We start from the raw sequence: 27,144 nt of genomic DNA, 5'->3' as shown, positions 1-27,144 counted from the left end.
CTACGGGAAAGGGCCGAGCTCTGCACCCGGGGCTCAACTATGTTCTACCGCACACTCCCATCCCAGCTCGGTCCCTAACCAGCCGTACGACACTCGGAAAGTTACTTCACTGCTCCGTGACTCAGTGTCCTCATCTGTCAAATGGGGATGATGATACTAGTATCACTGCATAGAGTTATTGTGGGGATTCGATGTTTGGAATAGTGCTTAAGGGCTCTGTGAGAGTGTTAAGTACTGTTGTAACCTATGAAAGGTGGACGGGAATGTCCGCCGTACAGTCTCGTTCTAATAACTCGTGATGGGTACTTGGAAATGTTATGATTGGGTTTATTATCATAACTGTTTGTCGTTACCACTTTGAGCACACTCACTGGTGGTAACCTCTCTGGAGGCTTGCCAAAGCAATGTCTATTAAGAACTGCAGCCTGCAAAGGAAGGCGTTTAAAGTGGAGAAGCTTGCCTACTTTTCCCCCCTTGCTTGGGTAACAGTCAACGCACGGTAAGCTTGGGAGTGCTCCACGCTACCCTTGGCTGGCCAGTGTAGGCCTCGCAGCTGCTCAATTCTTGGATGCGCCTGCTGAGCCCTGGGCCCTGGCACTAACAGGAAATGAGGCAAACACTCGTAAATAAATGGAAAGTTTTTGTGCTGAAACAAATTCACAGGCTGTGTTTTTAGGGATCTGAAGAGGGGGATCACAGGGATGTAATAAAAGACCCAGAAAAGCCCTTAAGAGCTTTCTTCTGAGTAGTGTGGCCCAGTGGAAGAGCCTCTACCCAGCTCCGTTACCTTGGAAAAGTCATCTAAGCTCTCTGGGCCTTAGTTTTCTCCCAGGTCTAAACATGCTCTGACTTCTATTTCAGCAGCCTGTTTCATATGCTGCAAAAGCCAAGTCCAGCCTTGGACTCTGCCCCTGTTTGTGTTCTGCATGAACAGCCCCCGTTCCTGTCCCCAAGCCTCAGAGTCACCTTCAGCAGCCACCCTGCTCCCTCTCTCACACTCGGGGGTCTCACGCCTGTCCTCCAACCCCTCTCAAATGCAAGCTGGACTGTGACAACTGGCCTCCTCGCCTCAAGTTTAGTTTCTTCCAGTGCAATCTTAACGGTACTGTGAGAGTTACCCTGCTATAAGGCAGCTCTGTCCACCAGAACTTTCTGCAACGGTACAGGTACTCTGAGCGAGGCTGTGTTGTCTAATACGGCAGCCACCAGCCACATCTGGGGATCGAGCACTCGAAATGGGGCTGGTGTGGCGGAGGAACTGAATTAAAATTTTATTTAATTTTCATTAATTTCAGTGTAAACAGTAGCATGTGGCTGTTTGCTATGCCAGGGTAACTGAAGTCAGACAAACCTGGAGTCAGACAAAACCGACTGTGCCATTGGGCTAGTTACTTTACTAGTAACTAGTAGCCTTGACTTTCTCATCTGTAAAATGGAGAGGATGATTTCTAGATCACAGCGCTGTTGTAAAGATTAAGAGGTGAAAAGTTCAGGGTAATGCCTAGTACATGAGAAATTGTAACTCTCATTTTTACCCTAATTACTGTCCACGAATGTCATTGCATCAGTCACTTGTTCAGGAAGCTTAGTAGCTCCCCACTGCCTGTGTGGTACAGAGCCCAAGCGCCTGAACTAAGGCAAAACACCAAGCCAGAGATTCAAGAAGCCCCTACGAACTCTGTACGAGGTAAATAAAACTGGATCCACACCTAGATAAACCATAATAAAACTGCTGGAAATCAAGGGAAAAGACAATCTTAAAAGCAACCGGAGAAAAAGACAGATTATGCAAAGGTACAACAGTTAGGCTTACAGATGACTTCTAAATAGAAATAATAGGAGCCACAAGACAATAGTGACATATCTAATGCTGTATCTAATGTGCTGAAAGAAAAGAGTTGCCATTGTAGAATTCAATACGCAGTCAAATGTGTTTTAAGAATGAAGGTTAAATATACATCTCCAGACAGACACACAGGCACATTTGAGAATTTGTCATCAGCAGAGCCACAATGAGGGAAAACATTAAAGGGTATTCTTCAGACACAAGAAAAATGAACCCAGGTGGGTGATCAGAGATGCAGAAAAGACAAGCAACAGTAAGGGTAATGTGTGGATATGATACTGACTATAGAAAAACACTAATAATGTCTTGTGGGGTTTTAACTATCAAGAGGAGTTTAGAAAATGACAGTAATGGCTTATAAATCTGGAGGGGGTAAGTGAAGTTAAGGTGTTTGAAACTCATTGCACTGTCAAGGAGAAGGGCATAATTATCAACTACTATTGCCTCTTGGTAAGTTAAGAATGCAGGGCTTCCCTGGTGGCGCAGCGGTTGAGAGTCTGCCTGCCGATGCAGGGGACATGGGTTCGTGTCCTGGTCCAGGAGGATCCCACATGCCGCAGAGCGGCTGGGCCTGTGAGCCATGGCCACTGAGCCTGTGCGTCCAGAGCCTGTGCTCCACAACGGAAGAGGCCATAACAGTGAGAGGCCCGCGTACCGAAAAAAAAAAAAAAGAATGCACTTTATAGTCTTCAGGATGACTACTAAGAGAATAGTAGAAGAGTGAAAAAATTAATGTGTGATTTTGGTGAGTCAAGGATGAATGCTATTGTCTTACTATGACTAAAAGAATAGTAAAAAAGTGAAATATTTCCAAGCTAATAGAGGGGGAAAGTGGAATAAGAGAAAACCATCCACTCAGAAGGAGGCAAGAAAGGAGAGAAAAAGGAACATACCACAGATGGTACATCTGGTATTGAGCAAGAAGGTAGACTTAAACCCCAGTACACGAGTAATTACATAATATAAATGGACTAAAAGTCAAAGATGGTCAAACTGTATTTTGTAAAAATGATACGCTATTTGAAGGCATATGTCTAAAACTTAAGACAAAAATTGACAGAGAACGTATGAAAAAGATAAGGTATGAAAACTCTAACCAACAGAAAGCCAGTGATGAAGCTAAATGACAAAGGAGACGTTAAGGGAGAAACACTAGTAGAGATGAAAAGGGACATTTCATGATGATCTAAAGTTTTGCTCTACAGGAAGTATTAGGATCCTAAATTTATATGCACCTAGTAACACAGCCTCAAAATATATAAAGCAAACATCGTTCATATTAAAATAAGAAACACACAAATTACAAACATGTTGAGATTTTTAAAAACATTCTCAATGATGGAACAAAAAAACAAAAAAAATCAATATGAGAATTTAAGTTGGAACAACATCATTGGCAAACTTGATTTAATGGATCAATTCTTTCTTAGATAATTTCACAATTAAGATTTGAAGGCAGTCTAGGGTAGTGGTTACACACAGGAGCTTTGGAGTCAGGCAGACCTGGATTCAAGTTCTGCCACAACTACTTTATGCAAGTGAACTTGGATAACTTCCTTCACCTCTGTGAGCCTCAGTTTTCCCGACTGTAAAGTGGGGATAATACCAGTATAGACCGCATGGGGTCATTGTGAGGATGAACAGAGATGATGCAGGTGGAGTGCTGGCCCCAGAGTGGTTCCCAGGCCGACCTGTCCCTGCCATACCTTGCTCTTTTCCCACAGCGTCATAGAGATCAGGCTCTGCTCGGTACTGCTCCTTTTCAGCTCCACCCTGAGCTTCCTCATTTCTTTTTCCATGTCATGGATTTGCTGAAAGAGTTCCAACAACAGGGAAGTCAACTTCACAACTCATTTCATCCGGTTCATTAAGGCAGAAACCTAGTCTGGGATTCGCTTCATTCCTTCCCTTGGGGGACAATTCCACATCTTTGAGGCAAAGTAGACTTTCTTTCAACGGATGCAATGAAAGGGCTGGGTGAGGGAAAATTTGAGTTTCTTTTGAAGATCAGCATGGATCCTGGATTAAACAGTACAAGATACCTATCCACTCATTAGAATCTCTTTCCTTGGGGTATATTTTTGAGTTCAATCTAAATAAGGGCTGTTTGGAAGACACAATGGGCACAGTTTGGAAGAAAAGAACAATGACATTTTTCTTTTTTCTCATTTGAGGCAGAGAAGTGTGCTCCTGACAGAGAGAAGAACACACGTCTCCTCCCCCTGTCCCAGGCACCGGGCTTCCCAACGGATGGAAAACGTATGCCTGGTGATGTGCACGAGGGTTCGGGCCGGTACAGGGGGTGAACATTTACATTGAGTGGCCATCTTTTCATTGTATTCATTTTTATGTTCACCTTCCATACAAGGCCAGTGATACATTTGCTTTTTATTTTGTTTTTATGAATTGTTGTAAAATTGAATGTATTTAAGTAAAAATACTTCAAGAAGAGTTGTGTTAATAACAGTGCTCAGGGCTGTGATAAAACTTGTGACAGTGGATCATGAAAGTCTGGGCATCACAAGTCCAGGGGTAGGGACCACGGTGAATTTCTAGCAGCATACGGTGGCCACCTCCCGTCCCTTTCCCCAGGGGAAACCTGATGAGGGGCCTTGAGCCAACTGCCCAGAAAATCTGGGGAGAGTGTGTTTTCCATGGTCTTTTCACCCATCTCTTTGAGGCTAGCAAATCAAAGCATTAACAGACAAACACCCAGAAAGCCCCAGAGCTTGTGCTAGCTAATGGGCCAAGGAACCCCTCCAAAACCCTCAAGGCCCCAATCTAGGCTTTCAGTGGACACCTAGGGGTCAGGAGGTTCAACGCACGGTTTTGCAGAGTTTTAACTCTTTCTCTTGGGCTTCCCACTTCTCCTTCTGGGCATCTTCCTTCTGTAACTCTTCTTTCAGCACTGAGCACTGTGGAGAAAAAGGACAAGGCCACGGGGGCTTGGCTGGGGGTCCCAAGTACCTGTGTTCACGCCCAGGAGTGTTTCCTGCTGTATAACCCAATCACACCTCTGAATTCTGAGAGGCGAGACCATTTGTGTGATGGGAGCACGGGATCCTGCAGTCGTTCCCAGTTCACCCCTCTCATGAGTTCTGAGGAATAGAGCGTCTAAATTCCTCTTCAAAAGCCAGCAAACTTCACTGCAGGGGAAATCCAGCTTTGTAGAGTCTGGGGACTTAGGGTGCAGGAATTGGGATGTTTTCACGCTGTGAACGGTGAGGGTGGAGGGGGCCGAGGCAGTGAGCTGGGGTCCATCTTAGGGCTCTTGTGCACGTTGCATCTCAAAGACACAACTGCCCCGACTGGTGTGGAGGGGTAAACGGAGCTGTCTTGCCCGAGGGCGGCTTGGCAACAGGCATTAAGGGCGTAAGCATGGATGTGCCTTCTTTTGACCCAGCAATTCCCACTTTAGGAATGTACCTTAAGGACAATGACTGGAGAAATAAGTAAATCTGTAGTTTCAAGGATGCTCTTCACAGAATTGTCAGTAACAGTGGAAGAAAAAAAAAAAAAGAGGAAACAACCCAAGTGTTGTTTATAACAGCAGACCACTTTATAACACTGGATACATCCAGGAGAAAGTATGTAGCTTTTAAGACGAATGATAAGAGCGTTGATTTATTAGCACGGGAAAATAGTAAGCATTTAAAAATTTAAAAAATGTGCATAGTATAAATTCACTATAAAATGATTGATTGATTGATTTCTAGGCAATATATAGAAACAAGACTGGAAGAACATACATGAAAATATTAACACTGATTTCTCAAGGTAGCATTTCCTCTCCTCTCTTTTTATTTTTTCTTCTCAATGTCATCTACTTATTTTTCTACAATTAACACACATGATATATGTCATTAAAAAAAAGGCATCTCAAATGTTCACAAGAGCAGTATCCTTGGTGGTGACGAGCCCTTGTGCTATTGGCCAGCACAGTCTAGAGGAGAAGGGACCTCATTCCAAGGTCAACGAGGAAGGGGAAATGGGGACATAAATCATCCAAATGCACTTCAGGAGGTAGAAGAGCCAAGCAGGTGCTGTCTTTGCAGATTCCTTCTACTTAGCACCAGCTCTGCATCCCCTTCCCGTCCCCAACACACACACACACACACACACACACACACACACACCCCACATTAAACAGCTATAGCACATGCCTGGGAAGACACCCTGCTTGGGAGAAACGAATGCAGAGGGCTTGGCCAGGCAGCCGACCTCGGGCAGAGGCAGAAGAGCACAACGAAAACCAGCCTCCCACTTCTCAGAAGACGACTTTGTCATCCCCATTTCACACATGGGGAAATGGAGGCCAAATAAGTTACAATAAAAGAAAGCTCTGGGATGGGACCCTGGTCTGTCTGATCCCAAAGCTCATGCAGTGCCTTTCACCAGCTCCAAACTGGGTATGGTACTACGTACCAGGTATTACTTACTGTGCCTTTTCCTTGGAACCTCAAGATCTGTTCTCACCCCAGCCCCATGCAGACCTAGCTATCGGGTAGCCTCTGGGAATCTCTGAGTTGCCACCTGAGATGAAAGCTTTGAGGTTTTACCTTGACTCACAGAAACAGGCACATCATGCAAATACTGAGAAATCTTATCCTATAGGGGCAGGATTCTAAAGTTAGCATTGAAGGCAAGATTTGCAAATAGTCAGTTACATGTAAAAAGCTCTTTGCTTGCCTACCACGTTCATCTTCCATAGAGACATTCTACACACTAGAGTCTAAGGAAGAAATGAGCGTCTGCGTGTTTGCATCTGGATCTTCAGACGTTCTGCTGTGAAGACAGTTATGAGAACCAGCGGTGCTGGGACCACGATGCAGCCGTGTGGTCATCCGTGCTCACAGAGAGATCGTATTCTGTTTAATATTAAACTTTGCAATGGCAGTATATGCTCATAGGTGGGTTTGTTGCTGGGATTAAACAAACTAATTTATAATAGGGGTTAGAAAATGTTTGCTGGATGTGAAAATCTATTATGCTTCTTCTGAGCCACATACACGCTGTCCTTTGAAAGGCTTCAGAGAAGTTGGCCACCTGCCCAGCAGCTACCCTCCCTGTGTCCTTGGGCACTGGCCTCATCTCACCACCGTGTGTCATGTAACTCCACTGTGTCTGCTTTTTGCAGCTACAATTTGCTGATGACCCGACACTCACTCTGGAGCTGAGGGCTTCAAGCTGGTGATCCTTTTCTTTGTTCTCACTTTTCAGTTGATTCACCTCTTGTTGTAATTGTTGAACTTGACCATCCTTTACTAACGCGTCTCTTTGCAAAGATGACACCATCTCTGTAAAAGAACCAAACCAAACCAAAACAAAAGACTCATGGAGGTCAAAGAGGCAGGAAGGATTATTGGCAACACCATGGCTGTCAGCCAATGTTCGGAAAAGACCTTCCAAGCCCAGGCCACCACCGCTGCCCGCCTACAATTGGGGAGGCTTTTTCCAAGGGTCCCAGAGCAGGAATGGGAATGAGAGCGAAGTCCATGGAACAGGGTTTGAGGCTTCAGTGAGAATGAGGGGCAGTCAGCACCAGCGAGAGGAGAAGCCTTTGGGGGCCTCTTGTGGGCACAGGCCAGGCAAAGCCGGGAGGAGAGGCCACACCATGGGCCTGGGGAACAAAGGCCCAGCACAGGGAAGGTCCAGGAATTCTTCTCCAGAGGCCAGGAGACGGGCGTGTGGCAGAGGGCACTGCTGGACACTATTGATGGGGTGGGTGGTTGGTTTCTCAGTCCTCTGAGTTTGGACCCCTCTCTACCACTTATTAGCTTCGTGGTCTTGGACAAGCTATTTCACCTCCCACTGTCTGTCCCACACAGAGTTATTGTAAGGATCAAATGAGACGGTATGCCCCAAGAACACAAAGTGGCTAAATTATGTTTGTTACATGGCGCCTATGATTTTTCTCAGCAGCCAGCTTCCAAAATGGCCCCAATGATCCCTACCACCTAGAATTCATGCCCTGTGTAGCCCCTCCCACCCTGAATAGGGCTGCCATGGGTCACCAATATGATACTGTGGAAATGACGGACTGTTTCCTCTCAGGCTGGGTCATAAAAGACACTGTGGCCTCCTCTTTGCTCTCTCTCCAATCACTCACTCTGGGGGAAGCCAACTGCTGTGTCGTGACGACACTCAAGCAGCCCTAGAGAGAAGCATGTGTGCTGAGGGACTAAGGCCTCCAGCCAATAGCCACATGAGCAGCCATTCTGAAGGGGGATCCTCCGGCTCCCCCCGAGGCTTTAGATGACATGACTGATGCCCCAGCCGACATCTTGCCTGCAACTCATGAGAACTAAGTCACCCCCCGCTCAAATTCCTGAACTACAGAAACTGGAGGAGATAATAAATATTGGTTGGGGTTTTATCCATTACATTTTGGGGTAACTTGTTATGCAGCAATAGATAACTCCTCCATTACTGTAGTATCATTTTTTAAACATCTTTATTGGAGTATAATTGCTTTACAATGGTGTTTTAGTTTCTGCTTTATAACCAAGTGAATCAGTTATGCATATACATATCTCCCCATATCTCTTCCCTCTTGCATTGTAGTATCATTTTGAATAAAAGTGGGAAGAAGGGTGCATAAATGCAGTGGTATTGGGTTATCTCCTACGGTTCTTTTCTTGAAAGAACATCAGGCCCAGTTTTAGTGGTAGGTATCAATCAAGAATGTCTATGAAATAAAGCACAAAATGCTCCAGAATTTCATTTTAAAAATGAGCTTTGCCTCCAGGACAGAGTTCAGTTACTTGGAAATCCCTCTGGGGCTTGCCACACTTTGAGTGGGTCCAGCCCATCTCAAGCGTTATCCCAACCCAGGCCTGTCCGACTCCCTGATCGGAGAAGGTGGGATCTGAGACAGGCTTGATGCTTGGATGAGGTTTCACTGGCCGACATACGGGAGGAAGGTGAGGACCAGCGAGTTCATCCTTCCATTCCTGGTGCCCAGAACAGCACCTAGCCTGGGGGAGGTGCTCAGAAAATATCTGAGGACATCCCAAGTGAGGGAGGAGCATAAGCAGAGACCTGGGGGCAGCAGGGGGTGGTTGTGGGTGTGATTAAGTTGAAGAGTGAGGCAGAAGAAAAGCACAGATTCATACAGAGATGGGGATTCACGTGCGACTCAATGCTATGCCTGGCTTCTACAGCTGTGGGCATGTTTCCTGCTACGCACTGGCTGCTTTCAGAGTGATGTGCCCCTGCGAGGCTCACTGCCTCCTCCCTGTCACCTGCTTCTCTCTCTCCCCTCGTCTGTGAGTGGCCCCAACCTCTTCAGGTCTCTAGACATGTCAGTTTCTGCTTAAAAACCTCCACTGGATTCCCAACACCCTTGGAATAAAAACCCAGACCCCCCCGACCCTGCCCAGCCCCACAATCCCCTGTTCACTCCACGCAGGCTCGCTTGCCCTTGGCTTGTCCTTGCCCACCTGAAACAGGTCCTCTCTAAAAGAAGGACATAGCGGTGGAGGATACAACATGAACTGGTTAGAATCGGCTAGGTCCAAGGGGGCGTAAGATTCGACTTCCAGGGGAACTGGAGCCCCATTACAGGCTCATTGTAACACATGAGCGAAATGACACAGCCATCAGCACCAGGACTGTTCCGAGGCTGACCATAAAGGTCAAAAAGTGGGTGGTGGGGCTTCCCTGGTGGCGCGGTGGTTGAGAGTCCGCCTGCCGATGCAGGGGACACGGGTTCGTGCCCCGGTCCGGGAATATCCCACATGCCGCGTAGCAGCTGGGCCCGTGAGCCATGGCTGCTGAGCCTGCATGTCCGGAGCCTGTGCTCCGCAATGGGAGAGGCCACAACTGTGAGAGGCCCGCGTACAGGAAAAAAAAAAAAAAAGTGGGTGTTGGCCCAATTCCTGGAAATCCCCGCCCCTTCCCCAAAATATTAGAGTTGTCCCAATCCTCCCACTCATTAGCCTATAAAATTACCCAGCCCATAAAAACTAACTGCCCCATATTTGGGGGTCTCTAGCCTTCTGAAATGGCCCACACTCTGTCTGTGGAGTGTGTTTCTCTCTAAAGCAATCCACTTCTTACTTTGTCTCTCACTGAATTCTTTCTGCATGAGACATAAAGAACCTGAGCTTTATTAAGTCCCGAGACCAGATGCGTGATCTCGATTAAAAGATAGTGGGTTCTGAGTGGGTTCGAGTCCCAGCCCACGGGTTCAAGTCCCACCTGAGTTCCATGGTTGCACACCCACTAAGCTGGTCCCCCTTGGCCTCCCCCCTTGAAGCGCTGGCCACCACGACACACAGTTTATTTTCTCCACAGCACCACTGCTCTCTGAAGTGGGCTTGTTTATTCATCCCTTTACTTTTATTGTCTGTCACCCCCTCCCAAATCTGTGAGTACAGGAATCTGACTGTCTTTTTTGGCTCTCCCTCCCCGGAGCCTGGAACGGGGCCTGACACCTAGTAGGAGCTCAAGAAACATGTGGAAGCAATGAAGGAATCCAGGGAATCAAAGCTCAGCCACAGCTGTGTGTTGGCTGCCCCTCTCCCAACCCAAGCCCTTTATCAGGGAACCACCTCTGATCAAATTAGAAAATGGTTTCCCTTGGGCCCAGGTGCACTCGGCTGAAATGGGTGAGACCATGGGTGCCTTAAAGGAGTGACCCCAGTTTGTCCACGCTCTAGTTTGCACTCAGGCTGCTTTGTGGAACCACCCAAGCCACAAGGCGACCTGTGTTCTCCCTGGTGGGGCCAGTGCTCAGGAGACCTTGTAGCCAAGAGATACCATTCTCTCAAATATTTACCAGGCCCTGCCCTCGGAACTGGGTGGCAAGAAACCTACACTGAGGGAGAACTCTAATGCACCGACACGGGTGATCCCTGAGGCTGCACCCAGGTCACGGGCACAGGTGCGCTGGTTGACTGGTGATGTCTGCAGGGGGAGGGCAGAAGCTCTGGGGCCTGAATGCAGAAGGGCCTCACCTGACGTGATGGCGGTCTCCCTCCTTAAGTTCTCGGCCTCGTGCTTCAGGGAGGTGATTTCTAAGTTTCTCTCAGACAGGGTCTGGCACAGCACCTGGTTGTAGCCTTGCTGTAGGGCACTGATCTGTGGAAGGAGGCAACACACAGTCAGAGGGGGCCAGCCAGGCCTGCAGGACACGCCGGTACTTCTCCAACGTTGGGCAAAGAGTCGGGTTGATCTTGGATCGGGGTGTTGGGGAAACCAAGGTTTTCCGTTGTCACTAGTGGAAGGGGCAGGAGGGGGCCTGTTCCTTCAGTGACCACCATGTCATCGGTCCTCGAGACACGGACCTTATCTTTGTGGCCACCCAGGGGCTCGGGTGCTGCTGTCTTCCTATGACCTGTGGGTTTTCAGCCATAAATAGACCAGCTGTTGGTTCCAGATCATCCAGCACTGACTGGATGCACAGCAAAGTTCAAAAGCCAGGAGCAGGTTATGAAATGAATTCCCTCTAATGAGAATAGAGGGTAGTTTATACCTCACAGAACACTCCAGAGTTTACAAAGCCCGTTCACACATGCTACACTGATACTCGTCACAGCGTTGCTGAAGGCTGACGTTCCCATTAATGTGCCCATTTTGCAAGGGAGCCAGGTTGAGACTCAGAGAGGCGAGGCCCCCTGCTCGGGATCACGTGGCTGGTCAGACGTGGAGTCTGATTCAAACCCAGTCTTTAGTTGCCTGGTTCCTCCTTCCCAGGTGGCTCTAGGAATGAGCGTGAGAAGTTGGAGGCTGTAAAGCATGGCATGGACTCGGGAGCCGGACTGTGGCCTTCAAGTCCTGTCTCTGCCAGTTAACGGGCTTTGGGAACACAAGCAGGACACCATGTACTGTTTCCTTTTGTTCAGTCTGCACGCGGGGTGATGGTAGTCCCAGCCTGATAGGATTGTGAGAAGTATTTTAATAAGTTAACATGTGTACCAGTGCTCAGATCATGCCTGGCACATGGCACAGGGGGATGAGCTGTGACGGTCCTCTCCTCTACCTACTACGGGGTGTTTTTTTTTTTTTCTTTTTTTTTTTCTTTTTTTTTTTTTTTGCGGCACGCGGGCCTCTCACTGTTGTGGCCTCTCCCTTTGTGGAGCACAGGCTCCGGACGCGCAGGCTCAGGGGCCATGGCTCACGGGCCCAGCCGCTCCATGGCATGTGGGATCTTCCCAGACCGGGGCACGAACCCATGTCCCCTGCATCGGCAGGCGGACTCTCAACCACTGCGCCACCAGGTAAGCCCTCACGGGGTGTTTTAGCTTCAGCTTCCCTCGTGCGTCTCTGGGGAAGATAGTTGGTAATCTTTATGTGTGCATTTGTAAGCCTTGCCAGGCTCACTTAAACGCCAGTGTGGTTGTTATTAAGAGGAAATACAAAGGCTTCCTTGGTGGTGCAGTGGTTGAGAGTCTGCCTGCCGATGCAGGGGACACGTGTTCATGTCCCGGTCTGGGAAGATCCCACATGCCGCGGAGCGGCTGGGCCCGTAGCCATGGCCCCTGAGCCTGCGCGTCCGGAGCCTGTGCTCTGCACTGGGAGAGACCACAACAGTGAGAGGCATGCGTACCACAAAAAGAAAAAAAAAAAAAAAAAAGAGGAAATACAGGAATCGTGGGTGGGAGCACCACAGGCCGGCTCTATCTATGGCTGCTGTGAGCACCCTCTAAATCCATGGATCAGAGCCCCCTCAAGGGCCGGTCCCTCTCCAGGGGTCTAGGTCTACACGTGGGGTGCGGAAGGCTCTCCATCAAATGCAACGTTGGTAAGGGCCCGAAAGTAGCTGCCAGGCCTCGGCCTCCACAGAGCAGGTACCCGAGAGGCCGGGAAAGAGAGCTGGGCCCAGAACCCCCTCCCTCTCGGTCTGATGTGGCCAGACTGCTTGTTCTGAGTGGCCAGGACTTTCCCACCTCAAGGTGCACTGTGGGCCTTTGCCCTGTGATTTTTCAGATGTCAGGCCTCAGTACTCCCACAGGGACCCGTTTACTGGGGCATAAATGCCACGCAATCCGTAGACAGGACAAGAGCTAGCTTGTTTTGCTTTTCTTTTTTTTTTTTTTTGCTGTACGCGGGCCTCTCACTGTTGTGGCCTCTCCCGTTGTGGGGCACAGGCTCCGGACGCACAGGCTCAGCGGCCATGGCCCACGGGCCCAGCCGCTCTGCGGCATGTGGGATCTTCCCGAACCGGGGCACGAACCTGCGTCCCCTGCATCGGCAAGCGGACTCTCAACCACTGCACCACAAGGGAAGCCCCACTAGCTTATTCTGATAGATCAAAATGGAAGTGACAAGGAGAAGGGTGCAATTTCTTTTCTTTTTTTAAAAATAAATTTATTTATTTTTGGTTGCGTTGGGTCTTTGTTGCGGTGCACAGGCTTATTGCAGCGCCTTCTCTTGTTGCAGAGCCTGGGCTCTAAGCACACGGGCTTCAGTAGTTGTGGCACGAGGGACTCAGTAGTTGTGGCGCACGGGCTTAGATGCTCCGCGACATGTGGGATCTTCCCGGACCAGGGCTCGAGCCCGTGTCCCCTGCACTGGCAGGCGGATTCCTAACCACTGTCCCACCAGGGAAGTCCTGGGTGCAATTTCTTTGTTCTCCTAAGGTAAGGTTGCCAGATTTAGGGGAGGAAAAAAGGATGTTCACTTAAAATAGGATTTCAGATAATGAATAATATTTTAGTGCAAATGTGTCCCATGCAATATTTGGGACACACACTAAAACGAAATTCTAAAATTCAAATTTAACTGGGTGTCCTTACTTTATCTAGCAACCCCACCCGAAGAGAGTTCCTAAACTTCAGTCATTCATATACCACTTTCACTATTTTTCCCATGTCTCTTGGCTATCCCCACTATAATTTCTTAGCATTTTTCGTAGAAGCAGCTCCCTTTTTAAACTTAAAAACGTGCATTAAATTAAAATTAACTGTTATAAGAGTAAATAGAGATTCAGTATCTTAAATAAAAATAATCCCTCCAAAAGAAGAAATACAGGAATTTCCCTGTTTACCATCAGACCAGGTTGCGGGCATCACACTAAAAAAAAAAAAAAAAAAAAGATTGGGGGGAGGTGTTGGGCATGCCCAGGTAATGGAGTTCGGGCGTGCTGATATGGCCACCAGATGGCGCTCACAGCCTTTGGTCTTGGTTTGTGTCCTTGGAAATCTTGTCATTATTACTCTGGTAGAATTAACAGATACGTCAAGGTCTCACAAGTTTTCTGACTCGTTTCATGCACCATCATGGTTCAGAGTCTAGGACATTTGGGGCACTTACACTTACTTTTTCCCTGGGGCACCTGAGACATTATTGGGGGGGGTCTATGCTAGAAGTTGCGGGGACACAGGTCACTCTGACCCCCACTCTCCCCAAGGCTATACTTTTGCATGTTTGTGCTTTGGAAACTTTGAGTGAAAAAATTCTTTCACATCTTACTTTTCTCTGTTGGGGGGAACTACAACTTTTCCATAAAAGGTCCTTGGAACACTGAAAGTGTTTGTAAGCTCTTCTCAGCTTAATGCTTTTATTTGCATGATACCAGAGATAGAACACACAGAGACAAACTTCCAGAAGGGAAAACATACGTTCCCCTCTAAGACTCCAGTGGTTTTGACAGATTGAAAATATTTCAATCTGAGTGTCAGAGTTTTAGGATTTCGGATTGCTGGAAAACTCCAAAGAGTCTTCAAACCTCTTTGATACTTTTACTATCAAAGTAAATATCCATATTGTTTGTAATGGCATAAATTCCAAGATGTTTAATGTCTGTTAAGCTGTGTAATAAAATGGGCACTGAATCATAAGAAAGTTAAGAGTGCTAGGAGGAGTGATTGTTTCAGGATGATAATTTGGCTTCTAATTAGCACAGGCGTATAAGAGCACATGGAGGTAAGAATTTTCTAGTGATATTGTAGCGGATCGAAGATCTCTGAGAGCAAATCATTATGCACACACCTTCGGGGACCAGGGAAAACACATAAAGTAATCAGAACCATAAATCAACCTGCCATGTGGCTTACACTTCTGGTGGAATGCTCTGCAGGCAGTAGAATACTTAAGAAACTAAAATGTCAGTGGATGAAACTCGATTTGAGTTCAAACCAATGGAGCCTCTGGTTCATATATGCCTTGCTATAAAATATTCTTCTTCAGTTATAAGTGAAGCTCCAGGGGTAGGGGCGGCAACAGCATGATGCATCAGTGTAATTATTTCTAGATAATTTCTTTGTAAAAAAACATTTTTTCCCCCAGATATCGGCAGCCACTTTAAATAATACTCAAATTGGGACCGGCTGATATTCAAAGATATGTGGAAATTATATAATATTCTATGTCAAATATATTTCAATTATTTAAAAAAAGGTATGTGGGGAATTCCCTGGCAGTCCAGTGGTTAGGACTCTGTGCTTCCACTGCTGGAGGCCTGGGTTTGATCCCTGGTCAGGGAACTAAGATCCTGCAAGGTGCGTGATACGGCCAAAAAAAAAAAAAAAGGTATGTGGGAATAATTCAGCCTCGTCCATGTACCTGAAAAAGACATGTCATTTTCTCAGGAAACCTCTGAAATGGGAGAATAACTGAAAGGAATATTTCAGCAAAATTGGGTTCAGTTCAAGAAAAAGATGCTCATTAATGTGTCAGCTACATGTCAAGGTAGCTGTTTGCACTAATAATTCCTACAGAACCTGTTACTTTCATTGTTTTTTGAAAACCAGGTTTGAAGGAGAGTCATTAGTTCATTTAAATATTAGAGCATGTATTTGTTGACTTGTTTATTCTGTCTCCCTCACTAGAGCATAACAGGGGGAAGGATCATGTCTGTCTTGTTCTCTGCTGAATTCTCAGAGCCTGGAAGAGGGCATGGCACAGGATAGGCCCCCCAAAATATTTCTTTGGATTAATGGACGGATGGATGGATGGATGAATAAAGAACAAACAAACAGCCACAGTCCTAACAGAGTTCTAGAAGGTTACTGGGCCCAACCTTTGCCTTCATGGAGCTTACAGTTTCCTGCTAGAATCTCCTAGGTTCACCATACACAATCTGTGTCCTTTCTAGAGCACCATTTCTAGGACTGAAACTGTGTACCTAGAATCGGTTACAGAAGGGAAAGACAGTAAACAGAGCACAAGAGAACAAAGGCCCCCAAGCACTGACTACGGTTTTTTTTTTTCTCTCTCTCTTTTTTTTAAATGTTTATTTATTTATTTATACTTTTCTTATTAGTCACCCATTTTATACACATCAGTGTATACATGTAAATCCCAATCTCTGAATTCATCATACCACCATCCCCACCCCCTGCCGTTTTCCCCCCTTGGTGTCCATACGTTTGTTCTCTACACGTGTGTCTCCATTTCTGCTCTGCAAACTGGTTCATCTTTACCATTTTTCTAGGTTCCAAATATATGTGTTAATATATGATATTTGTTCTTCTCTTTCTGACTTCACTCTGTATGGCAGTCTCTAGATGCATCCATGTCTCTACAAATAACCCAATTTTGTTCCTTTTTATGGCTGAGTAATATTCCATTGTACATATGTACCATTTCCTCTTTAACCATTCGTCTGTTGATGGGCATTTAGGTTGCTTCCATGATCTGGCTATTGTAAATAGTACTGCAATGAACATTGGGGTGCATGTGGCTTTTTGAATTATGGTTTTCTCTGGGTATATGCCCAGTAGTGGGATTGCTGGGTCCTATGGTAATTCTATTTTTCGTTTTTTAAGGAACCTCCATACTGTTCTCCATAGTGGCTGTATCAATTTACATTCCCACCAACAGTGCAAGACGGTCCCCTTTTCTCCACACCGTCTCCAGCATTTGTTGTTTGTAGATTTTCTGATGATGCCCATTCTAACTGGTGTGAGGTGATACCTCATTGTAGTTTTGATTTGCATTTCTCTAATAATTAATGATGTTGAGCAGCTTTTCATGTGCTTCTTGGCCAGCGGTATATCTTCTTTGGAGAAATGTCTATTTAGGTTTTCTGCCCATTTTTGGATTGGGTTGTTTGTTTTTTTAATATTGAGCTGCATGAGCTGTTTATATATTTTGGAAATTAATCATTTGTCAGTTGCTTCCTTTGCAAATATTTTCTCCCATTCTGAGGGTTGTCTTTTCATCTTGTTTATGGTTTCCTTTGCTGTGCAAAAGCTTTGAAGTTTCATTAGGTCCCATTTGTTTATTTTGGTATTTATTTCCATTACTCTAGGAAGTGGATCAAAAAATATCTTGCTGTGATTTATGTCGAAGAGTGTTCTTCCTATGTTTTCCTCTAAGAATTTTATAGTGTCTGGTCTTACATTTAGGTCTCTAATCCATTTTGAGTTTATTTTTGTGTATGGCATTAGGGAGTGTTCTAATTTCATTCTTTTACATGTAGCTGTCCAGTTTTCCCATCACCACTTATTGAAGAGACTGTCTTTTCTCCACTGTATATCCTTGCCTCCTTTGTCATAGATTAGTTGACCATAGGTGCGTGGGTTTATCTCTGGGCTTTCTATCCAGTTCCATTGACCTATATTTCTGTTTTTGTGCCAGTACCATATTGTCTTGATTACTGTGGCTTTGTAGTATAGGCTGAATTTAGGGAGTCTGATTCCTCCATCTCCGTTTTTTCCCCTCAAGACTGATTTGGCTATTCAGGGTCTTTTGTGTCTCCACACAAATTTTAAGCTTTTTTGTTCCAGTTCTCTAAAAAATGCCATTGGTAATTTGATAGGGATTGCATTGAATCTGTAGATTGCTTTGGGTAGTATAGCCATTTTCACAATATTGATTCTTCCAATCCAAGAACGTGGTATATCTCTCCATCTGTTGCTATCATCTTTAATTTCTTTCATCAGTGTCTTACAGTTTTCTGCATACAGGTCTTTGCCTCCCTAGGTAGGTTTATTCCTAGCTATTGTATTTTTTGGTTGCAGTGGTACATGGGAGTGTTTCCTTAATTTCTCTTTCAGATTTTTCATCATTAGTGTATAGGAATGCAAGAGATTTCTGTGCATTCATTTTGTGTCCTGCAACTTGACCAAGTTCATTGATTAGCTCTAGCAGATTTCTGGTGCCATCTTTAGGATTCTCTCTGTAGAGTATCCTGTCATCTGCAAACAGTGACAGTTTTACTTCTTCTTTTTCAATTTGGATTCCTTTTATTGCTTTTTCTTCACTGATTGCTGTGGCTAGGACTTCCAAAACTATGTTGAAGAATAGTAGTGAGAGTGGACATCCTTGTCTTGTTCCTGATCTTAGAGGAAATGCTTTCAGTTTTTCACCATTGAGAATGATGTTTGCTGTGGCTTTGTCATATATGGCCTTTAGAATGTTGAAGTAGGCCCTCTATGCCCACTTTCTGGAGAGTTTTTATCATAAATCAGTGTTGAATTTTGTCAAAAGTGTTTTCTGCATCCATTGAGATGATCATATGGTTTTTCTTTTTCAATTTGTTAATATCGTGTATCACATTGATTGATTTGCATATATTGAAGAATCCTTGCCTCTCTGGGGTAAATCCCACTTGATGATGGTGTATGATCCTTTTAATGTGTTGTTGGATTCTGTTTGCTAGTATTTTGTTGAAGATTTTTGCATCTATATTCATCAGTCATATGGGTCTGTAATTTTCTTTTTTTGTAGTATCTTTGTCTGGTTTTGGTATCAGGGTGATGGTGGCCTCAGAGAATGAGTTTGGGAGTGTTCCTTCCTCTGCAATTTTTTGGAAGAGTTTGAGAAGGATGGGTGTTAGCTCGTCTCTAAATGTTTGATAGGATTCACCTGTGAAGCCTTCTGGTCCTGGACTTCTGTTTGTTGGAAGATTTTTAATCACAGTTTCAATTCCATTACTTGTGATTGGTCTGTTCATATTTTCTATTTCTTCCTGGTTCAGACTTGAAAGGTTATAACTTTCTAAGAATTTGTTCATGTCTTCCAGGTTGTCCATTTTATTGGCATAGAGTTGCTTGTAGTTGTCTCTTAGGATGCTTTGTATTTCTGCGGTGTCTGTTGTAACTTCTTTTTCCTTTCTAATTTTATTGATTTGAGTCCTCTCCCTCTTTTTCTTGATGAGTCTGGCTAATGGTTTATCAATTTTGTTTAACTTCTCAAAGAACCACCTTTTAGTTTTATTGATCTTTGCTATTGTTTTCTTTGTTTCTATTTCATTTATTTCTGCTCTGATCTTTATGATTTCTTTCCTTCTGCTCACTTTGGGTTTTGTTTGTTCTTCTTTCTCTAGTTCCTTTAGGTGTAACGTTAGATTGTTTATTTGAGATTTTTCTTGTTTCTTGAGGTGGGCTTCTATAGCTATAAACTTCCCTCTAAAACTATGGGATGCTTTTGCTGCATCCCATAGGTTTTGGATCGTCGTGTTTTCATTGTCATTTGTCTCAAGGTATTTTTTGATTTCCTCTTTGATTTCTTCAGTGATCTCTTGGTTATTTAGTAACGTACTGTTTAGCCTCCGTGTGTTTGTGTTTTTTACAGGTTTTTCCCTGTAATTCATTTCTAATCTCATAGCGTTGTGGTCAGAAAAGATGCTTGATATGATTTTAATTTTCTTAAATTTCCTGAGGCTTGATTTTTGACCCAAGACGTGATCTATCCTGGAAAATGTTCCATGCGCACTTGAGAAGAAAGTGCAATCCGCTGTTTTTGGACGGAATGTCCTACAAATATCAATTAAATCTATCTGGTCTATTGTGTCATTTAAAGCTTGTGTTTCCTTATTAATTTTCTCTTTGGATGATCTGTCCATTGGTGTAAGTGAGGTGTTCAAGTCCCCCACTATTATTGTGTTACTGTTGATTTCCTCTTTTAGAGCTGTTAGCAGTTGCCTTATGTATTGAGGTGCTCCTATGCTGGGTGCATATATATTTATAATTGTTATATCTTCTTCTTGGATTGATCCCTTGATCATTACGTAGTGTCCTTCCTTGTCTCTTGTAACATTCTTTATTTTAAAGTCTAATTTATCTGATATGAGTATTGCTACTCCAGCTTTCCTTTGATTTCCATTTGCATGGAATATCTTTTTCCATCCCCTCACTTTCAGTCTGTATGTGTCCCTAGGTCTGAAGTGGGTCTCCTGTAGACAGCATATAGATGGTTCTTGTTTTTGTATCCTTTCAGCAACCCTGTGTCTTTTGGTTGGAGCATTTAATCCATTCGCGTTTAAGGTAATTATCGATATGTATGTTCCTATGACCATTTTCTTAATTGTTTTGGGTTTGTTTTTGTAGGTCCTTTTCTTCTCTTGTGTTTCCCACTTACAGAAGTTCCTTTAACATTTGTTGTAGAGCTGGTTTGGTGGTGCTCAATTCTCTTATCTTTTGCTTGTCTGTCAAGCTTTTGATTTCTCCATCGAATCTGAATGAGATCCTTGCTGGGTAGAGTAATCTTGGTTGTAGGTTCTTCCCTTTCATCACTTTAAGTATATCATGCCACTCCCTTCTGGCTTGTAGACTTTCTGCTGAGAAATCAGCTGGTAACCTTCTGGGAGTTCCCTTGTATGTTATTTGTCATTTTTCCCTTGCTGCTGTCAATAATTTTTCTTTAATTTTTGCCAAGTTGATTACTATGTGTCTCGGTGTGTTTCTCCTTGGGTTTCTCCTGTATGGGACTCTCTGTGCTTCCTGGACTTGGGTGGCTATTTCCTTTCCGATGTTAGGGAAGTTTTTGACTATAATCTCTTCAATATCTTCTCGGGTCCTGTCTCTCTCTCTTCTCCTTCTGGGACCCGTATAATGTGAACGTTGTTGTGTTTAATGTTGTCCCCGAGGTCTCTTAAGCTGTCTTCATTTCTTTTCATTCTTTTATCTTTATTCTGTTCCGCAGCAGTGAATTCCACCATTCTGTATTCCAGGTCACTTATCCGTTCTTTTGCCCCAGTTATTCTATTGATTCCTTCTAGTGTATTTTTTTTTCAGTTATTGTACTCTTCATCTCTGTTTGTTTGTTCTTGAATTCTTCTAGATCTTTGTTAAACGTTTCTTGCATCTTCTGGATCTTTGCCTCCATTCTTTTTCTGAGGTCCAGGATCATCTTCACTATCATTATTCTGAATTCTTTTTCTGGAAGATTGCCTCTCTCCATTTCATTTAGTTGTTTTTCTGGGGTTTTATCTTGTTCCTTCATCTGTTACATAGCCCTCTGCCTTTTCATCTTCGCTGTCTTTCTGTGGATATGGTTTTTGTTCCACAGGCTGCAGGATTGTAGTTCTTCTTGCTGCTGCTGTCTGCCCTCTGGTGGATGAGGCTATCTAAGAGGCTTGTGGAAGTTTCCTGATGGGAGGGACTGGTGCTGGGTAGAGCTGGCTCTTGCAATGGTGGGCAGAGCTCAGTAAAACTTTAATCTGCTTGTCTGCTGATGGGTGGGTTGGTTTCCCTCCCTGTTAGTTGTTTGGCCTGAGGTGACCCAACACTGGAGCCTACCCGGGCTCTTTGGTGGGGTTAATGGCATACTCTGGGAGGGCTCATGCCAAGGAATACTTCCCAGAACTTCTGCTGCCAGTGTCCTTGTCCCTTGGTGAGCCACAGCTGCCCCCCGCCTCTGCAGGAGACCCTCCAACACTAGCAGGTAGGTCTGGTTCAGTCTCCTATGGGGGTCACTGCTCCTTCCCCTGGGTCCCAATGCACACACTACTTTGTGTGTGCCCTCCAAGAGTGGAATCTCTCTTTCCCCCAGTCCTGCCAAAGTCCTGCAATCAAATCCCACTAGCCTTCAAAGTCTGAGTCTCTAGGAATTCCTCCTCCCATTGCCAGACCCCCAGGTTGGGAAGCCCGATGTTGAGCTCAGAACCTTCACTCCAGTGGGTGGACTTCTGTGGTATAAGTGTTCTGCAGTTTGTGAGTCACCCACCCAGCAGTGATGGGATTTGATTTCATTGGGATTGCGCCCCTCCTACTGTCTCTTTGCGCCTTCTCCTTTGTCTTTGCATGTGGGGTATCTTTTTGGTGAGCTCCAGTGTCTTCCTGTCGATGATTGTTCAGCAGTTAGTTGTGATTCCAGTGTTCTCGAAAGAGGGAGTGAGAACATGTCCTTCTACTCCACCATGTTGAACCAAATCTGACTACGGTTTTAAGCAGAATTATGCACTGAGGCCAAAATTCATCAATGACCAATTGCTTTTTTATCAACTTTGTTGAGATATAATTTATGAACAAGATCAGTGGCCAATTTTAAAGTAGTTCTTTAAAACTTAAATTTTTTTTTTTTTGGATTTAGTTTCAGGAGGAAGGAAGTTGACTGGTAAATCCAAACATTCTGGGTGGAGAATTTTTGGTGAAATTCCCTATAAATGAACCAGCAGCTGCCTTCAGGGTTTGATAAAGGCCTCAGTGTTTGGAACACTGTGGGGTTCCTTCTCCCCATCTCCAGCTCTTTCTGGCTGGGTCCGGGTGGGTGTGAGAAGTGGTCACTGAAGCGACAGGAGTTGGGTGGAAATGCAAAGTGGGTGTGAAAGCATGAGGTGTACAAGGTGGCAGAGCTGAGCCCAAATCACATCACTGCCTCTCACTTGCTGTGCAAGCTGTAACAAGCTCCTGGGCATCTCTGAGCGTGCCTCAGTCTCCTCATCTGTAGAATGGCATCTGCCAGAAGACTGAGGTTTAAATAGCTAATGAGGGGACTTCCCTCATGGTGCAGTGGTTAAGAATCTGCCTGCCAATGCAGGGGACACGAGTTCGAGCCCTGGTCCAGGAAGATCCCACATGCTGTGGAGAAACTATGCCCGTGGGCCACAACTACTGAGCCTGCACTCTAGAGTCCGTGAGCCACAGCTACTGAAGCCCTCATGCTGCAACTACTGAAGCCCACGTGCCTAGAGCCCATGCTCTGCAGCAAGAGAAGCCACTGAAATGAGAAGCCCACGTACCGCAGTGAAGAGTAGCCCCTACTCACTGCAACTAGAGAAAGCCCGTGCACAGCAACGAAGACCCAATGCAGCCATAAATAAATACATTAAATAAGTAAATAAATAAATAAATAAGCTAATGCACCCAAAGCACCTGCACCGGGGCCTGAACATGGTAGGCACTTAATCAAATCTAATATTGTTCTTACAAGGCTAGAAACTTGCCAACCCTCCACTCCCTGGATCTGCACTCTTCACCATGCTGTGCTGACTGCCCATTTCTAACTACCCGGGTGGCTCCCCCCAGGCTCTACCTGAGAGCTGTCACCCTGTGTTGTGACCCCAAGGCCCCGACCCACTTGTCTCTGAGCCCTACCTGGTTTTTCAAGCTCTGGATCTCTCTCTGTTGGGCATCATCCTCTTCATGCAGAACCTGAAACTTGGGCGGGATCACCCTCTCCTTCTGCCTGGAGGTGGCTGTTTCCAACAGCTTCTGCCTCAGGTTGGCCACTTGGTTCTGCAGGCTTGCTATCACGGTGTCTTTGTATTTAGATTCAAGTTCAAAATCGGAGAGACGGCTGACTTCTTTTCCCAGCAGCAGAATTATTTCATCCTGGGTGGAGGACAGATGGGAAATTTACTAGGTGTGGGTCTGGATGTAAGGCTGAGCCCATTTAAAGAAAGACAGGAAAAATATGGTATCATTCTTTGGGAAGGTGAGGGCAGGCAGGGAGGGAAAAAGCAGACTTTCAAGGCTATCTCTGTCACTTGGAAAATCTCATAGAGACAAGAATTGGGTTAAAATGATGTACTTGTATATAGACTCCTGTAATGGATGTCTGTACCTCACAGGTACGGAAACTTTCCTTTCCCCGAGAATTAGACTTTCATATTAAGAACAACCATCCCACTTGGGAACATTTGTTGCTAGGAAGTTTACTTAGAATGATTTCATTTATAATATACAGCCTAGCACACTGGGGACCTAGGAAAGGTACTTAGGAAAACAACATTCTGTTTGACCACTTTCTGCCTATAATGAGGGTTATTTGTTTTAGCTTAAAACATTGTGAACTATTTGTTTTCCCTTTCCTCTCTTCTAATATTTCCTGCCTCTTTTGGCTATTCATGTATGAATTTTTTCCAGGTAACTCAATCTGGAAAGTAAATGAGACAGGAATACTGATTTATTTGCATGGGCTCATGTAAACTTTCGGCTGGAAAAACAAAATTGCTGGTAGACTTTACCCACAGGTATAATTCACCCTGTCCTCCATCTCTCCAGTGAAAAAGCTCTGCAGCCAAAGAATTGGTTAGGTTTTCCAAAAAAGGAAAAAAAAATTCCCCCAAACTTCTCACCAGACGTTATCAATAAAATGTCAGAAAAACTGAAGAAGAAGAAGAAGAAGAAAAAATTCCCCAGAGGCCTTTTCCAAAGCAGTCACAGGAGGAGGTAAACGGGCAATTTCTGGGCCAGCTCATTCCCAGGAGAGCCGTCCAGTCAGCCTCACGACCTGCTAGCTCCGTGACCTGGGGAAGGACAGGGTCTCGCTCATGAGAAAGCCTGTCTGACATTGCCAGCTGCTGCCAGGGGCCTTCCTTTGGGTCCTTGTGAAAGTTGGTGGCAAAACTTCAAGAGAGAGCATCAGACATATTCCCTACTCCTGGGCAGTTTCCCCTGTTTCACCCTGTTATGATCAGCCAGGTGCTTATTCATTTTTCATGCAACAAACATTCATAGGGCAGCAACTAAGTGCCAGGCCCCGTGACAGTGCTGGAATATAAGAAGTTTGCAGAGGGCAGTGGACAGCTGTGGGTTCTGCTTTCCTGCTGAGGGTCCCTTTTCCCTTCTGGAGGGAGCGTTCCTCCTTCCATGGGGTCTGGGTAGGATTGTCAGTCATGTGCCCTGCTCCTTCCTGTCCCACCTCCCCATGTGCATGTGGCCCAAGCTGGTCAATCAGAGATTTCACACATCGATTACAGAGGGAGAGGATCTTGCCTTCTTTTGGATCATAAACTTTAAATATGTAGGCTTGTTTGCCTGAGTTTGTCTTTTCTGACACACAAAGCCAGCCTTATGTAGAAAGCCAGACTCTGAGGGAAACAGAGGGGAGAGGTTGGTAGTGGGGAGGTGTTCTGATGACATTATTCAAGCTCCTGGATCTAGCCATACCTGAAGCTAGTGGCCCTTTAAATTTTCCAATAAGTTGAGCTAATCGATGCTCCCCCTCAAGCTAATTTGTTTATTGTCACTTGAAGGAGTCCTGGCAAGTCAGGGTATAAACGACTTATAAAGAGAAAGAATTCTTTCTATTATAAATAGAAAAAATGATAAATGGCTTATAAACATTTTCTATAAATAGAAAAAATTATAGTGGTTGCACTATATTTCCGAGTTAAAATTGAGGCAGGTTGAAAAATGGCAACAAATACTTTGCAGTTTTGCCATCCAGTCTATTTCCCCACCCTCTAGTCTGGGCTGGCCCCGTGACTTGCTTTAACCAATGGAATGGAGTGGAAGTGATGCTGCATGATCTCCAGGCAAGTTCTTACAGGCTGTGCAGCTTCTGCTCTGGCCCTCTGGGAACCCCGAGACCACCGTGCTGTGATGAAAAACCACATGCACAAAGGGGCGCACCCGTCCAGGCATCCTGGCTGAGGCCCTAGATGTGGGAAGGAGGCCAATGGAGACCGACCACCAAACTGGCCAAGCCAGCGGCTGACTGAGGCCGCATGAGTGAGGCCAGGGGACGCGAGCAAAGGAACCTTCCAGGTCAACCCATAGATTCTGGGGAATAATGAATTGCTGTTTGAAGCCGCTAAGTTTTGGGATGGCTTGTTACACAGTGATAAATACAGAATCTGAGTGTGGCTTCTCGCCTTTCTGCAACATTTTTCAGAGTCTGGTCCCAGGATGCCTGGTTGGAACCCCCTGCCTCCTGAAGGTTTGGATTTCCATGTCTGACAAGAACCCCAGGTAGGTCTGCTCCTCACAGACTCTGAGAATTGATGCAGGAGCAGGCCCTGGCCCTGAAGGAAAGCGAGATATTATAGACTGCTTCTTTTAGAGTAACTTTCGAGTCGTGTCTAAGTGGGGAGAAATTGACCTGGGCCCTTCCCAGGATGGCTTGAATCCACCTGTTCTGCTCGCATCCCTGCTTTAAACCTCTCTGGTTCTTTAACGAGTCTCTTGGCCCAGGCCTCCCTGACTTCAGGGCTCAATTCCTCCTGCTAGGAACGTGTTTTTGCGTCACTGTTCCATCACTGAAGGTTGACCAAGTGATTACTGTGTGGGAGTTAGAAGTACCCGCTGAGAAGCTAACCAGACCTCGCTTTGAATCCTAACACTGCTCCTTGCATTGGGCAGCCGTGAACACATCACTGAACCTCTCTGAGCTTCAGTTTCCTCATCTGCAAAGTGAGGCTGATAAAATCTAGTTTGAAGATGGTGAAGATTAACGAGCTAATAAATGTCAAGTGCACAGGACATGGCCCAGCACACAGTAGGTGCTCAGTACCTTGTAGTTGTAGATGTTATTTGGGATAAAATGAGCAGTGGCCAAACCTGGCTGAATGTCTTGGGAGGAAGAGGTGGTTTCTTGGAAGTAGGAAAAAGGGACAGTCCTTGAGACACAGAGAACAAGAGGCAGTGGCAATCTCTCCATGGTCCCTCTTGCTGCTGTAGCTCTGTGCTTCCCCGAGACCCCTCACCTTATCGTACTGGGCCAGGTCCTGGTCCACAAAAATTTCTCTGTAGGGCTCTGCCCCAGGAATTTCCTCGGCCACTGATTGTTCCGACAGTTCCGCCGCGTTGGTCCACACTAACACACAAGATCAACAGAGAATGCAGAGGAGACTGTGAGTTTCCCCAAAGTCTTAAAAAATATTTTCAGATTAACCTTCACATTCATGAGACTTATGCACTGAAAGCATTACAGGAGGACAGGAAAGGGTAAGAGCTGCCTCATTTCTCTTCCCCAGCATTAACTGCACTGATGCACTGTGGTGTGTCTCTTTCCAGACTTTTTTCTATGCTGCATAAGAGCTGATGACCTTGGGCAAGTCATTTGCTCTTTCTAAGCCTTAGTTTCCACATACATAATTTAGGATCACTGATAGTCTCTGCTATAAAGGGCTATCTGGAGATTAAATAGAATAATGATATAGAGCAGGGGTTGGCAAACTATGGCCCTGCGGCCAAATCTGGCCTTCTGCCTATTTTTGTAAATAAAGTTTTATTGCAACACAGCCACAGTGATTGATTTACATATTATTTATGGCTGCTTCCCAGCTACAAAGGCAGAGCTGACTAGTTGCAGCACAGACCATGTGACCCACAAATCCTAAAGTATTTACTATCTGGCTCTTTACAGGAAAAGTTTGCTGACCCCTCAAGTAGAGCATTTAGCACTAAACATTAGCTATATATTTTTTATTGCAGTCATATCTTTTCAAAAAACAAAAA

The 27,144-nt window shown here is 45.2% G+C and overlaps 1 protein-coding gene across 1 annotated transcript in view; it reads right to left on the bottom strand.

Moving 5' to 3' along the window:
• LOC309808907 (forkhead-associated domain-containing protein 1-like) overlaps positions 1 to 27,144 on the bottom strand; it is a gene marked incomplete at both ends in the record, with an annotated part of 97,925 nt that overhangs the window by 29,285 nt on the left and 41,496 nt on the right. The window contains 6 exons of the mRNA XM_082629477.1: positions 3,553 to 3,657; positions 4,672 to 4,761; positions 7,013 to 7,143; positions 10,807 to 10,930; positions 23,056 to 23,292; positions 26,391 to 26,500. Of these exons, the coding sequence (XP_082485603.1) occupies positions 3,553 to 3,657; positions 4,672 to 4,761; positions 7,013 to 7,143; positions 10,807 to 10,930; positions 23,056 to 23,292; positions 26,391 to 26,500 (797 nt within the window). The remainder of the gene's footprint in view (positions 1 to 3,552; positions 3,658 to 4,671; positions 4,762 to 7,012; positions 7,144 to 10,806; positions 10,931 to 23,055; positions 23,293 to 26,390; positions 26,501 to 27,144) is intronic.

This window comes from Mesoplodon mirus, assembly GCF_964341445.2.
Source record: "Mesoplodon mirus genome assembly, chromosome: 7".
In the NCBI taxonomy this organism is placed as follows: domain Eukaryota; kingdom Metazoa; phylum Chordata; class Mammalia; order Artiodactyla; family Ziphiidae; genus Mesoplodon; species Mesoplodon mirus.
Note: the sequence above shows the minus strand (reverse complement) of the source record. Positions and strands in the feature narration are given on the sequence as shown.